Source organism: Talpa occidentalis, unplaced genomic scaffold (assembly GCF_014898055.3).
Source record: "Talpa occidentalis isolate TD23 unplaced genomic scaffold, MPIMG_talOcc4v2.1 talOcc4.11, whole genome shotgun sequence".
NCBI lineage: Eukaryota > Metazoa > Chordata > Mammalia > Eulipotyphla > Talpidae > Talpa > Talpa occidentalis.
The window spans coordinates 70,520,508-70,537,191 of NW_023601104.1; the positions used below are offsets into that span (position 1 = coordinate 70,520,508).

General features: G+C 34.2%; 1 protein-coding gene across 1 annotated transcript in view; it reads right to left on the minus strand.

Moving 5' to 3' along the window:
• Window positions 1–16,684, minus strand: part of KCNH5 (potassium voltage-gated channel subfamily H member 5) — a 234,971-nt gene that overhangs the window by 30,661 nt on the left and 187,626 nt on the right. The window contains exon 10 of the mRNA XM_037501979.1: window positions 5,630–5,826. Coding sequence (XP_037357876.1) covers window positions 5,630–5,826 — 197 coding nt within the window. The remainder of the gene's footprint in view (window positions 1–5,629; window positions 5,827–16,684) is intronic.

Genomic DNA, 16,684 nt, shown 5'->3' on the forward strand with positions numbered 1-16,684 from the left:
TTCTCAATTTTTTCATTTGCAAAATGTACACATAATGCTTTAAAGCACTTTCTAAGCAATTCTGTATAAACTGATATGTTTTATTATAATACTTTAATTTTTTAGCAATAGTGTGGATTTACTGCAAACATTATAGAATCCCTCCTTTGAATAACCAAGTGTTTCTCAAAACACATCCTGTTGTAAAATGTCACAAAGCTACTACTCCTCAGAATCAGCATGGAAGGAAGCCTTTTGAACACAAGTTGTTGGTCTCTATACTTTCTCAGAAATCTCAGCAGACAGAAAAAGCTGAGTCAGCCAATTCAGTATAAAACATGAATAACAAACAACATGTGATCAAATTTAAATGTTGTCTTGGGGATTGGGAAGGAAGGACTCCTCTGAAAGAACTCTACCTTAAAATATGTGAAAATACAAGTCTATGGACATATCCAAACTTAACATTACGTAAATAGCATATAAATGTACTGTTATTTATTGTGTATTATATATTACATTGTACACATTGTAGACACATATTGCATGATATATGCTATATAGCATATGTTATATGTTTAACCACAGAGACTATCCTTTGACTTCTTTTCCACAACAGAGAAGGAAAAAGAGACATAAGAATTTAGGACAGGAAAAACTACATGGATTCCAAATTCAAATCAAAGCCAACAAGCGATAGGGAAGAAAATAATACATTCATTTCAGACTTAACATTAATAGAAAGCCTTGATGTTCAATTCAAAAAAAGCATTCTCCTTTAAATGAAGATGGTGTGATATTGCACCAGTGGCATCTCATCAAATATTAATTGTTGAGGATTAAGAAGTAGTAGACATATTGGGTGGTCTGGCATTTAATTATGATGTCCCTAGAAAGATACCATTATAAGGCAAGATTCAATCCAAAAATAAAAACAAGTGTTTTTCACAAATGGGTTGGAGGAGTCCTAATAAAATAATTGATTAAATGTCAACCTTTCTATATTATATTCTTTAAATACTCTATTAAAGGTTTTTCCTTCTTGCTTACTACTAAAATACATTTTTTTTTTTGCAATACAAGTAAACTGGTTTAGAAAAGAGAAGCCGTCAAACAGAGTATAATCTATTGTCAAGGATGTTGGTAAATTATTGAATCCAGTCTCTATTTTGAAACTTAGGAAACCCTGTCCTTAAATAACTGCTTTGGTGGCATTATTGAAGAGCAAGGGATATGTGAACCTGTGTCCTGGTAACTAAATGTGGAAAAGTTTCTATTCTGTCTGGAAGAGGACCAACAGAGAGCTCTAAATAGCAGCAGCTTAAGGGCTCAAAAGACCACATAATGAGGTCTCTGCTTCATCTAAATGCACATGAAAAATATGTGGAATTGCTGAAAGTCTCCCTCTTTCTACACTATCAGTGGAATGAGATCCAGCACGAAGTTGGGGACTGAAGTTGGAGCCTCTGAGCAGCTACCATTTTGTGCGATCATGAGCTTAGCTCACTTCCTCATAGTGTTGATTTCAAGCACAAACGAGATGATGCTTGTGGTGTATAAACTACAAGGTAGCAAGCTTAATCAATTAGGAGGTGAAAGTTTTAGAAACTTTAACAAGTAAGCAGTTGTTTGCGATGTCAGTTGTTCATACTGGGTTTGTAACGCTGATGATAGGATAGAGTAATGTGTTAAAACTACACTCTGATCACATTCAAGCACTGTGTGTAGATTTTTAAAAAGAGACTGTAGGAAAAAAGCCTGCTCTTCAAAGTCCTTTAGACTGAGACTAAGATACTATTCTGGTCATCACAGCCCCTGGCATCAGGTGATCTTAATTCACTCAGCAGTGATGTCAAAATTGCTGTCCTACTCCGAAAGCAATAGAGAAGCTGCTGCATTGTACAGAATCTGCAGGCAGAAATGGTTAGAAACTGCAGCTGGAAGTGAATTTTAATTGCGATTTAACACTAATTAGTAATGGTCATTTTCATAACCCTATTTCATAAGGCTCTTTGCCAAAGTTTTCAAGGATATCATCTATTCTTCTGGATAACCACTGTGCTGGGCAGCAGGTATGATTCAAGTTTCATTCACTCACTGATTCATTATGCAATTACATAGCAGACACTTCTCTGATCACTGGAAACAAAGAGTTACAGAACATACCTATTTTATAGAGTCCATTGTTGGGCTGTAAAATCAAAAATGTAAGTAGGATACCAAAGTACCACAATCAGTGCTAAAAGAGAAGCATCGATACCATGGAATACTTCTGAGTTTTATGAGACCATGTTATCTTTTGTTCCAACTGTGGACAATGTTTTAGGGATATCTTTTTCATGGAATAAAAAGAAATGCAGTTTTATGGAATAAATGTGCTACCATAGTTTGTGTAATTGATATACCAGGTGAGGGGGACGTATCCTCTCCTCACATTCTAGGCCATTCCTTCAAAGATGCTAGCACTGAATTCTGAAATGCATGCAGTGTGCAGGCTGTGCAGACCAAGCAGGTACTCTAGGCCTGGTTGATATCCAATCTTAGTATGTTTTCCAACCATGAAAGGTAATTGCTATAGAGTTGCTTCATTGCTCACAGAAATAAAGACACTTTGTGCTGCTGGATTCACTATGATTAAGAAGACTTTCTGGAAGAAATAAAAACAGTTGCTGATTTCTGACCCTGTGCTAAGGCAAGACAGGTCCTAAGCCACTATTTCTTACTATTGGAACATTAAGGTATAAGATCAGTGGTATTCTTTTCCATATAGTTGCTGAGTTCAATTGCTCTCTACTCAAGGACAATGTCATTGGTGGTAAAGACTCAGAGTTGGGGTTGTGAGCGGAGCTACAAGTACCTCAATGCACTATTCCTCCAAACTTCAATTTGTATTGGTCATTCTTGGGTGTTGTTTTTCTAAGTATAAACAGGAATTCTTTCTTAAATCACTGTATGAGTGCAAGAATACTTTGCTAGAATAATTATGCATTGCCTAGAAATTATGAAAAATGATACTGCACACTGCTGCTGATGCACCCCCCCCAGCCAACAGACCTTCAGCTGTAATCTAGAAAAACGTGTGGAAGAGCTGTTTTAAATTCACAAAATAGTAACTAATCATCTCAGAAGAATTGATTTAAATTCACAATATAAAATGCATAGTACTGCAAGGACAGTATATTATACTGAAATACAGTTATCAAAATATTAAAATTAATTAAAAGATAGTAATCTATGTGCTTCTTTATTAATGTAATCACATCATTATCTAGCAGCAGATTGAATAATGACCATAATTATTAAGTAGATATGAGTAAAGATGACATTTCAGGATATCTTCAATAAATATGAAAAATCAACAACTACTTTGGTACTTAAAATAATAGTATAGTTTGTTACCAACCTTCATAATTGAAGGAAAAGCTAAATGCCATGTAGAAATTAAAGAAAATAAAGATACATTATTTTTCTCATTCAGGTGAACAGGTCCCAAGTAAAAATTTCAGGCTTCTAGTAGCATGAGAGCATGGTTCATTAAATAACCCCATTCAGTTGACAAAACTGTTGAACTAATAATAAGCAGGCTTATTTTATTTGACTATAGTATTTAAAAAACAAATCAATTAGCCAATTAATGTGATTTCACATATAAATTTACAATTCTCTGCGGGGTAAAAAACTATAACTATAACAATAGAAACTATAACTGAGAAGAGACTGAAAGGGGAAGTCATTTAATGGAAATGGCACAGTGGCACCAACAGAGCAGGCACACCAGTGCCGATCCCAGTGAAAAAACACATGAATTTTCTGTCTATAGTTTCTCTTCCTGTCAAAGCAAGCCACACTGGTATGTGTACTCAGCTTTCATAACTAGAGCACATGCATTTTTCCCTAAGTGTGTGTGTTTGTGTGTGTTGCACATGCTCAAATGTGTAAGAAAAAGATGATTGAGCTTTATGAGGAACTTATTTTGAAGAACCCAAATCTTATTTTCTACTGGTAAGTTGTCTTAATTGTTCCTGTTTGAGACCTTACAATGCAAATATACCAGTTGGTTATTTGATTTTAATCCTCCCAGACATGGGTATCCTCATGTGTTTTGAAGGAAGAGAGGAGCCCAGTTTATTTCACAGGAATGCCACAAACATCCACTGAGATACTTTATAAACAACATGTTTTGAGAAGGACAATGACAAATAAGCCCTGTCTTAAAGCTAATGATGATGACAGGGGTTTCCATAATCCTGCAGCAGGTTGGGAGTTTCCAAAACTGGCAAAATTAAGATGGAGAAGACTTAACACAATTTAGGAGTTTCAAATATCAAACAGTCTGCCTTAGAGAGCAATTTGTTGTTGCAGAAAGTAGAACACTCACCTGAGGACATATATTTTTGCTTAATATAAAAGGGATTCTGAACTCCCTAGTAAATAAGCAAGAAAGTCCCATATTTACTTCTTAGCTGACACCCCTCTTTCACCTCCACCACTAGCTTAACTTTCAATTACTTCCACAAATACAAGTTTCACATATCTGTGCTTCACATAAGAGTCACACTTGACTGGAAGCTCCTTGAGCACTGGAACTCTGTATTTATTTGTGCTCTCTACAGCAATTTATATTTGTCTTTGCAGGTGACAAATGCTTAATAACTGTTTGTAAACAAAAAAATATAAACTGAAAATGCAACTCAAATATAGATCAGATGTTTTGACACAGCTAATATAAATGTGACACCTGCAATCTTGTTCTCTTGGAATCTAGAATAGGAAATTATATTGATTTGCTTAAATCCATTTCTATGTTGCTACAATATAGATGTCAGCTTGTCTTTTGGCTTTTTTTCCCTCCACATTAACCACAAGGAAGGTTCTATTTAAGGAGTTGGGGAAGAGAAGGCTTGTTTTTCAAAATACTTCATCACAGGCAATCATTTTAGATGAAATTCTTTAAGTGCTCTTATCCAAATGTCTATTTAATTTTTGGTAATAAAAGAGCCTTAGCCAATGTCCACAGACCTGTAAGTCAGAGCTAGGAGATTTCTTTATGCAAATTAAATTTGTGATACACTCATCGAAAGAAAAAGAAAATGGTAATAGAGATTAAATTTGCAGCTGCAGGATAAAGAATTCCTATACCTATTTTTAGGCTATATTAGTGTGACTAATTTTTTGAGATAGTGTGCCTTGACAGAATTAATGAGTGATAAGCTTCAAGAATTGATTATTAAATGAGGAGAGTTTAAAGAAAGTCAAGAATATATATAAGGTAACCAGTTTAATTAACCTTAACAGTGTAAAAAAATCCACATAAGAAGCACTGATAATAATTTTATGACCGTGTTATAAAACCCAACAAGTAACTATATTATAGTACTATTTCTATTTTATACTACAATTTGTTTCTCCTCAAATCCATTTTTCATTTTGCATTTAAATGTAATGATGTAAATCTTTATCAATGTACTCAGCAGTTCTTTTTTCCTTTACAAAGTAAAGGAAATATAAAGAAAAGGAAAGAGAATTGTTTGGTTCACATCAATGGGAATGAACTGTTGTAAAATCAAGTAGCTTTTCCATCCTAAGCTCATAGAGCAGAGCATATCAACCCTCCAGATAATAAAAGGGGAAGTGGATTCAAACAACATACCCGTTTCCTTAGATTGCACGTCAGAGTGAGATTCCTTGAGAAGGAGTTTGCAAAAGCCGTGTAAAAGTCCAGGACTTTGAGCAAGGCTTCTCGTTTGATGATGTGGAGGTCACAGTATGTCAGTGCCCGGACATTGGCACATGCGTGAGCAAGGGTTGTTTCCTTCCAGAAGATATCTCCAAATACATCACCTTTCCCTGGAAAATAGCATAAGATAGGTATTCAAGTAACTACAACAGTTCATACTTTACCACTATTTTAATTCTGCTCCACATTATGGTATCGATCTTCTAGCAAAATTAAGAGCCTGAATGTGTAACCCTCCCTATATACATATAACAATGTAAACACATATAACAATGTAAATTGTTAACTTTCATATAATATATCCCTCCATGTATATACACATAACAATGTAAATACATATAACAATGTATTTACATATAACAATGTTAATTGTTAAATTTTATATAAATCCAGTACTACAACATAAACTTGAATTGAGTTTTTGATGGAAATGTGGAGTGGTAAAAATAAAGGAACTCCGACAGAAAAGTTAAAGTCCTCACTTTAATACATAGTTTCATTATCTTCTGCCATATTAACTTTTCCCTGACTGATTGGAAAGAGCAAAGGTGTCTTCCTAGTTTCATCCCTTCTTCAGTTTCTTCTGGGAAAGAAGACAGTAAAATACAATATATGACCTACTTTTACAGTCTTGATAAATCTAGAACTGATTCAAAACATATTAAACACTATTCAGCAACTTTGTAAGCCTGTGTAGTCTAAAGTTTATCATGACTTATTACCCAGGTATGCCCTTCCCTCACCACTGATCCAAATCTTAGAAGGAGTTTTGGGGCCCAGCCTGAGAGTTCTCCATTTAGTATTTAAAAGTCTGAAGAACTGAACTCAGTAAAACATGGAAGCTGAGATTTTTTTTATTCCATAGTGTATGTTGCCTTAACATTCTAAAACCACACACAAGTCACCTAGTCATTTCAGAGCAGCATCCACTGACAGCCTGAGGCAATTGTTTGACACTCCAAGTCAAGGAGTCCATGGCATGTTGTGGAAACATACATTTGCAGAGGTTTGAGCCTATAACTCCTAAAGTAAATACAATGATTTAGATCAACTTTACCTTAATAATAATGACAATGATGATGATGATAACAACAATAATAATAATAATGGGATATTTGCCCAAGCAAGGAATAGTTAGCTATAAGGAACTAAAGGTCTTTCAGCTGAGGTAGTTATATCAGAGGCCCTGTTCATTCCTTGTTCTGTGGGAAAGAAAAGTTGTCCTTTCTCAGAGTGGAAAACATGCAGAATATATCCGAGTAGGGAAAACCTTTGAGGCACTCTGCCAAATCTTCTTTCTGCACCCTTACCTCAAAGATGAGCAAATATCTGGCCTCATCATGAGGATTAAAGTCAGAATTGAAAGGAGTAAAGGAAAAGGAAGAAAGATTTCCTGTAAATTTTCAAACCAGTCAAACCAGAGACAAAAGATGAGTAAGAACAAGAGCAGGAAGGAAGGGGGGAGCGCTGAGTGGCATTACTGATTAGACAGGCAATTTGCAACTTCTTAGAGAACCCCAGACACTCCAGAGTAGAAAAAGAAAATATGCATTTTATACATGAAGTGGTTATGTGAGCATATGATCAGCACAGAATAACCATAATGGATATTTAACTAATCTTGAGCAATGTCATATGATTCTGGACAACCCCCCCAATTCCTTTTAGTTAATAATTTGTCAAAAGACATGACTCAGCTGTCTGATAGCCATATATTTGCCAAAGGAAAAATAATTAGTGACCCAAATAAATTGTTCAAGCACATAACATCATAATTACCTAAGTGAGACTAGTTATAGAATTTTGAAAGAAAAACTGTAAGAAAAACCATGCAGAGATGAATTTCAGAAATCTGTAAATGGTATTCTCTTTGAACTATTTTAAATTATAGATTTTTATGCTAATTGTACTATGAGATATACCAATTTTACTAAGATAGGTTCACTGGAGAGACAGTTACAATAGTCCAAAAAACAGAACAAGATAAATATAAATAATTATGGAATATTATGCAACCACTAAATATCATTAATTGAAACAAAGTGACAGAGAAATGTTCACATAACATAAAATAATGAAAGCAAGATGTCAAATCATACATACAGTATGACTTTATTTCATGTACCCTATGTCCCCCAGAAACACCCACATGTGAACATACTGCAAATATATCAAAACAGTAAGTTTTCTTCTCTGCATTATGGGATATGAATGGGTTCTACTTTGTCCTAAAGTTTATAACTCTGTTTTTGAAACAGAAGAGATCAACAAATGATATATTATGATAGTCTCTTGTCCCATGAAAATAACAGGGCTTTCAAAGGACTATTTTAATCTACTTCTTATTTCTTCCCTTCTTTTGTCATTGTTACTCTTTCTATACTGGACTTTTCCTTGATGAAACAGAAAGAGGATTACATTTCTGATTTATCTGTGATTCTTCTTCAAATTGTCACATAATACAAATGCTAACCCATTTATAAGTGCTCATTACTTTTCAACTATTAATTTTCATGTTTAATAACTACAATTATAATCAATGCATTTGACTCAATGATTTCACTTCTGGGAATCAATCAAAAGATTTAGATCCAACACATGTAATATTCACTGTAGCACTATTAATCACAAGCTCCAATCAGAAAAAATTAAAATTTTATAAATTTTATGTCCAACATTAACGGGAAAGAACACAAATGTACAAAAAAAACTGAACTCATACTGAATTAAAATTGATTTATAAAAATAACATGCAAAAATACCTGATAATTTTAAGTGACTAAATATACAAAAAATAATATGACTATGGTAAGAGCCACAGTAAAGTACACAAAAATGAAATGAAATCTCAAAGACTAAAAGAAATTTCAAGCCTACTTTTTCCTTTTTCTTAAAGAAAAATAATATTGATAGAAAATATGTTTTATTCTGTTTTTATACATAGTATATTATGGTATTATTGTCAACTGATAATAAATTGTGTTCATAAGGGGTATATGACTAAAAGGAAATGTATTTGATAAATATGGCAATTGACTTCAAATGATGTTTCTTGTTTCTCTTCTTTCTACTTTGTTTTCCAAAGTATTTTTTATGTTGTGAATCTGACTTTTATTATAAAATAGAACACTTTTTAAATAAGTCTTTCCTTACACTTTTTTAATACAAGTGAATTAATAAAATATGTACGCAGATCTGCAGAACAGTATGTAATTATTCACTGATAAGTGCAATGTCAATAGATAAAAAAGACAATCTAGATATAATTGAATTACCCTTGCTATTTTTAATTGTGGAGGTGTCAACATATCTCATATATTTTATTTTACTCAGCTGAAGAAATTAAAATTCTTACCATATTTCAATCATAAAATCTATGCTCTGAAAGAATAGCATCAAACTACAATATAAACTCAGGAAGGGAGGAAATTTTCTTTGTTTCATCCAGTGCCATTAACCCCAAAATCTCAAACAGTTCAAGAGCTCAGCAAATATTTATTGGAAAAAAATACATGAATAAGAAAGGAAAGCAAAGAAAGATAAAGAAGGACAGTTGGGAAACTGTAGAACAGGAGTGAGAATTGAGACTCTACACTAAGAGTGTGGCCAGACAAGTGGCCATGCTACCAGGTCTTGATTCTAAATGGAACCAGATGAATGAAAAGCAATGTTGCAGGTTTCTCTACATTTATAATTCCATGGACATGTGTTTGTGTCTCATGGTCAAACAAACAAACAAACAAAAAAGATTTTAAAATCTAGAACCTCAACTCCCAATCCCATTACAAGGCTGAAAATCAACAGAAAAGTGAACTGATTCAGCCAAAGTAAAACTCATCCTCTACTCCTCTCCCTAAAAAAGTTTAGGAAAGCATTACAAAATTAACAAAAGTAAATGCTGCTGCTCCCAACATCAGAATTCACATTACATAATAAGCAATACTATTTGTTTTATAACAGAATTTCCACTAGGATATATAATTGTAAATTGGATATTAATCATTTCAAAATGTTTTTTTCTTTTTTAAAAAAAGATTTATTTATTTATTTTTACAAGCACTGGGTACAGTCAGAAGCGCGGAAGGGCGAGAGAATTCACCAGAGCCAGAACGGGGAGCAGAACAGGCAGAAGGCCAAAGTACATTGCTGAGGGGAGCAGCGGGTGGCAGGAGAGGTCTGCGTGCCATGTGGGACCCTCACCTGGTGGCCAGGGATCAAACCAGCGCTGAGGAGGCTGCGGGCAGCTTCGCAACCCAGCGCTCAAACGCTGAGCCACCAGGGAGGCCCTCAAAATGTTTTTCCTTGATCCAGCTTTCTATAACACATAATAGTCACGTAATTTACAAACTTTGTATGGGGCATGGTTGTGAGGACAGTTGTCAAGTAAATCAATTAATTTACCAGCCACAGTGTATTGGTTAATGTCTATCTCAAGATATGTCATGCATATCTACAGAAAGTAATCCACAGAAATCAGACTGCACGACATAGAATCGATTAGCATGGAATATCCAATAGAGAGCATTTTCCCTTCATCTCAAACATTTTGTACACTTTCAGGGCTGGGAATTCCTGTTCATCTTCATGACTATAGAATAGTTGATGCCGGTTTTTAGGTCAACTCCCACTGGGTGCAAGTAGTCTTAGCTATGAACATTTTAGAGCTTGAGAAAACTAACCTTCCCCCAAAGCCCTAAAATTAGAAGAAAAGCTCACACTCAACATGAAAGTTGTTGTTTGGTCTATTTATATTTTCTCAGTTCTTTGCATCAAGTCCTATGAAGTATTTCACTTCTAAGCCACAAGAAAGAGGAATGTAAAATAGAAGTAAATGTTAAAGATTCATAGAGTTAGAAACTGGAAAATAAAAAGACAAAACAGAGAAAAAGAGTTACAGCATCAATGAAGGAGCAATACAGACCAAGATATGCTTGGGGGATTATGGCCCCCTGAGGCACTAGTTTTATAACCAGAATTTTTTTTTTAAGTATATGAGATACATTATTTAGTGGGTTAATGACATGGATAAAATAAATACATAAAAATTCTTTCAGTTACTTATCAGTGACTATACCTATCTAGCATAGCCAATGGATTGCAAAATTAAAGTATCTGAATTTTACTTAGTTTCTTATGAGTGTATGTGGAAGTATAATGATGGTTTTATTTGATGGTTCTTCTTTACAATGAATTTAGTCCATGTCATCAGCTTTCACTATAATTATTACAGTAAGCTCATAAACTTTATTATGAATACATTTGTGCAAAATATTCATTCATAAATGAATAATGCTATTTTTAAAATGTATTATTTTAAATGAAATTTACTTACAATTTTCATGAATTAATATTTTAAAGGAAAATAGCAAAAAAAAAGACAGTGAATATTAAGAAAGTATATAGGTATATTAAAATAGAGTCGATTAAAGAATTTAGAAATGATGCCTGTGTTTCTTCTGTAATATTTGTTCAAAGTCATTCTGTTAAAAAAAATTATAATGGATATAAACTTGAAGACACTCTTAGAGCAGCAAATAGTTCTTATGTATTAAAAAAAAATCACCAATTTATCTTATATAGATTTTTATTTACACACACAGAGAATTGGCCAAAGTGTTAAAACTGGTTCTGAGAACTTAAAATTGGTTCTGACTAGATAAAACTAGTAGAAACCATCTCTGATAGCTTCAAACCAGTTCTGGTCTCATACAACCTGCTCAAACCAATTCTGGCAGGATGAAACCAGTTCAAAAGAGTTCTGGGGAATAAAACCAGCTCAAACCGGTTCTGAACAGGTAAAAATCAGATCAAATTAATTCTGGCCAGGAAAAAAAAACTTTCAAACTGGTTCTGGCTAGAAAAAACAGTTCTGACTGGATAAAACTGGCACAAATTCATTATGACTAGAAAATACTGATTCAAACCAATCTCACAGTTTCAAAGTGGACCTGCTCAGATAAAACTGGCTCTGACTGGATAAAACTTGTTCAAAACCAGTTCTGACTAGATACCAGATCACTCCTACCACCTAGACACCCACTGTCCTCCTCCATTGACCACTGGGCACTCTCCATACTTTGTTGTCTGCCCTCTCCCTCTCTCTGGAAGCCTCAATTCTACAGTCAAATTCTAGGGCTTGTTATTTGTTTGGTTTTGTATGACCCTTTTTACTTCTCTATATTCATTTAGTGAGTGAAATCATCTGGTATTTGTCTTTTTTCCTATTGACTTATTTTTCCTAGCATAGTCCCTTGTAGTTCCATCCATGCTGTCACAAATGACAACATTTCATCTTCGTTATAGCTGAGTAGTATTCCATTGTGTATATATGGCACATCTTAATTCACTCATCTTTTCTTGGGCACTTAGGTTGATGCCATAAATAGGCTACTGTAAATAGGACTACAGTGAACATAGGAGTGCACATAACAGATAAATTAAACTCCATGTTCAGAATGGGGCACATGGCAGATCAGTGTTACTTACAAAAACACAGTAATAAATATAAAATAATAAGTACTGACATTAGAAGGTGACTGAAGTAATTTTTTTTTAGAAAAACACTTTAAAGTATTAATAGCACATATTAAAAGTACAACAAAATATTTTAAATTTTACGTAAGCATGGGGGCTCATTTATTAACTACAAATATGACTTTTCCTTAAGTTCCTTTTAACTCTTAAATGTTTATTTTCTAGTAAAATTTATTTTGATTTGAAGAATTATCTATTCCAGTTTATAGAAAAAGTAATGCAACCTGTAGCAATTAAAGCTAAATCACCTTTCATAGATACAATTTCATATTCCAACCATGGCCAGTTATTGGGGTATAATTTAGATTATTTCTTACACTGGAATATTATGACAAAGAACAAAGAAGGAGTGGTTTATTGAAGAGTTGTAAATGGCCTGAGATACATGATGCTTAGTTCTTCTATTCTCCTTTTTTCACCTTTAATTATTTTTTAATTCTCCTTTTCAAAAGAGATGTATACCCAATGAAGAGTAGGAAAATATCTTCTCAAGCCACAGCAGATTGGTGTTAATGCTAGAGTCTCGGGAAAACGAATTGTATTATAATCATCTAGGTAAAGCAGAGGGCAGTCAGTACCTCAAGATAAAACACAGAGGAAAGGACAACTTCAACAGAATACAACATATTTTTCATGGATACTCAGATTAAAAAAATAATAAAAACAATTTAATGGTGAAATAAAGTGCTAGCAAAGGGAACCAAATAAGGGGTCTTATCACAAATGACAGTGAGGCAAAAATTAGCAAGACATTTCAAGTCTCACAATGTAGTAGGAGGATGGAAAATAAAAGCTAAAAGTAGGAGGGATTAATCCCAGAATAGAGTTGCCTAATTCAGACTAGGGTCATAAGAGAAAAAAGAAAAGAAAAGGAAACAATAGACAGACTTAACATTACAAAGAGGAGAATGGGTGTTTTAAACAAAGAAGCAAGCAGTATATGCAAAAAACTTGCCAGTAAGAGAGAACTTGATGACAGTCAGGATACTTCCTACAATTCATCATGGTGAAAACAGTGGGAGTAACACAGGACATAATGGAACGGGAGACAGACTAAGACCTAAATTGGTTTCCAGGAGCTACATTATATCCTCAAGGTGCTAATAAGTCACTCCCAACCAGGAAATTGGCATGAGAAGTGATATTTTGGAAATATTATAGCAGTGGCAGTGTCACATACAATTGGAAGTTAAAGTTGATGATAGTTTTTGAGCAGGTTGGTCTTTCAGATGGTCCAGGACCAAAAATTTAAGAGCAGTGGCTGTGTGAAGAGATATTAAGGATAGGATAAAGACACACCAAAGAGAGAATACAAAAGACAGTTTTGAAGGCTGCTGACAAGAGGGTTTCTATTTGATTCTAAACTATCAAAATTGTAAAGATCCATATTTTAACAAAAAAACCCACAGCCTGAGGAACTGTGAAAATGTATAATTTGAACCATAGATAAATGATGCTATGATCACTACTTAGAAAGTTTAAAACAAGATAAGTGTGCAGTTGTTGTTTTTTTTTTTTAAGCAATAACTGGTTTGCCCTTTATAAAAATGTCTGAATTAACTATACTCACCATCACAATATGTAGAGCAAATCTAGTGGTTCATAGTTCAGCATTTCAAACACAGAAATGTGAACGCAAAAGAAAATAATTTTTCGAAGCTTCGGAAAAGCCTTTTAAGGATTTAAAGTGTGAAACACTTAACTTCTAATAGCAGTATACAGGAAGAAATCTTAACTGCAGCATAAAAGTCACATTCACAGATTCTCAAAATAGAAAAATATTATTCATTCACATTTCAGATTACTTTTTGGAATGAAAATAAGAAGCAGAATTTGAATTTTAAGAACAATTTACAAGTCTCCTTTAATAATACACAAATGTTCATAAGGGCTGATTCTAAAAAACTCATTCTCATTAAAACGAAAACTTAACCCAAGTACTAGAAATCATCTTTTATTTTAATATTAAGCTCACTGAATTCTATCTCTCCCTTCCTTACTTATGCCCCTTCCCTCAACCCCATAACAATTTCTACCCCTCCATCAAAACTACATGAACAAGCATTTCTCCTGAAAATGTAACTGAAGTAGCAATTGAGACTTAGATGCAGAGTGTCTTAGATTAATAACTCCAACCAAAAGCAGCAAAACAAAAATATCTTAAAAGTCAGGTCTACTGTTGGTGAGGAAATACCATTTTCTATAATCTCCAAAAGATACTATATACCTTATCAAGACACAAGTAACCTGGTTCTTTTAACCATCCCCATAAATCTGTTCACATTAAGTAATTATAGAGCAGGAACTAAAATCCAAGAAGATATTAGAGAATATAAAATATTATGTATGCATCATGAACTTAATTTGGAATTCTTTGTGTTTCAAAAAAGTGGGAAGGTCAAAAAAAAAGTGGAGGTGTAAGAACTGAAAGAACTTCAAATTGGAATAAGACTTGAACTGCAATTATGTTCATATGCCCTATTTAGAAAAACATCTTGAAACCATCTTTCAGTGTAAAAAAAAGAAAGATATTTTTGTTGACTACATTTTTATCTTTCCATTAATTAGTTATGCTTCAGAACTTACTCATTAGACACCACAGCACTTTGACACATAAAGAATTATGCTCATACCAAGACAGTTCAGAGGCAAGGATTCAAGAGGATGGAATTACACCTGTTTTCTGGATTCAGGAATTTTAATTAATTTTAAATGACCTCCCTTCTCTACCTTTCAGCAGGTACATGAATCAGTGCTAGAGAAAGGTTGTTTATTTCTCCTTCCAGACAAACTTAGACAAATTCTCACTTTTCCAAGGTGAACTCAGACATGAGGGATACTGTTTCTGCCTGACCCTTTTAAGGCAAAAAAATAAAGACATAATAAGAAAGGACATATTTCAGATCTAACAAGAAGACAAAAAATATATAGAAGACCTAGCCATTAAGGTAGGTAACTTAAAGATCTATATCAATCTTCATACCTTGATTTTTTGAAGCATTTCTTTAAATTTGTAAATGTTTTAAAAATTAAGCTACCCAAAAAATGAGACGAGGACTAGATAAAAGAGGAGGAACAGAAAAGGAATGGGGCGTTACCAAAATGTGAGAAGGGACATGGAAGAGTTATCTTTTTCCAATCCTTTTTTTAAAAACACTTCTAATGTTAACAAACCAGAACTTTTTTAACCAGAAAAGAAAGTATTTTTCATTTTGAAACGTCTGAAAATATGGAACCCACACTGAGAGCCACAAAATGGAGTTGTTTGGCCATCCAGGAGATCCCCAAATCAAGAAAAGGCAGTTCCAGGTCCCTTGGGCGGGGCACATGCTACAGTGGCCACCACCTCTCAGTTCAGCTGCCTCAAGACTAAAAACACAGTATGAACACAAAGGTGAGAGAGGGCCTCGGTGCACAACCTCCACTGTAGCCATTCATGCTCCATCTCCAACAGAAAGTCATGGTCTCCTCAGATTGCCTCGCCTCAAGACTCACCATCAGGCCAGTTCCCAAAGTACCAGTCTATGTGTCTGCCTTGTCTTCGATAATCCAGATTACAGGCTCATTGCATGTAGTGTGTCTGGCAGACTCTATGGTGCCTGGGCAACTCCACCGGCAGGGCTTGTATCCTCTCCCAACTTCTAGTTATAGCTACTACTACCACTTCCCAGAGACTGCAGTCTACTTCTACCTTGAGAGATCATTTCTAGGTCAAAACTTTATTTTGGGGGGCTATTATTTAAACAAAAACCATCTGACTCCCTTTTGGTAGAACTAGTTTTTGTTCAGAAAAAAAGAAAGGTTGCCAAAGAGTTGTTCATATAATTTGATTCATTAATCCAAGAGGTGAAATCTCAGAATCCTAGACTTAAGGAGGATGAACAAAAACCCCCATACTCAAATAAAATATGACAGATACATAATTAGATTGGTCCAATATCGCTGTGAGAGCTGTGTTCATTTTTACTGTGTCATTGCACAAAACCACCTTCCATTTTATTTTTAAATAAAAAGAAAATGCATTTTTTCTGTCTCACTGACTGAGCAAATGATTCTAGTTTAGCAAGCTAAGCCAGAGGCACTGCACTTGAGGTTTTTGCTATCCTTTTCAGAAAAGAAGCTACCAAGGTGAAACTGTAATAAAAAAATGGGGCAAAGCAAATGACAATGAGTACACAGCTGAGGTAATTTATCACCATGGTGCTCACATTACTGTAATATATTTGATGTCTGCTCTCCCACCCACCAGTGACACAGATATGCAGGCAAAGAAAATACACCTGTACCTCAATAAAAAGAAAAAAGACAGTACAAGAAAGAAAATACACCTGTTGGGGGTTTGTATTTTATCATCTTCTTTAAGCAAATAAGATTGGTTGAAATGTGTTTGCTCCATTTTACCACAAAGGATTGTTCTGGCAAAATGTACACTTT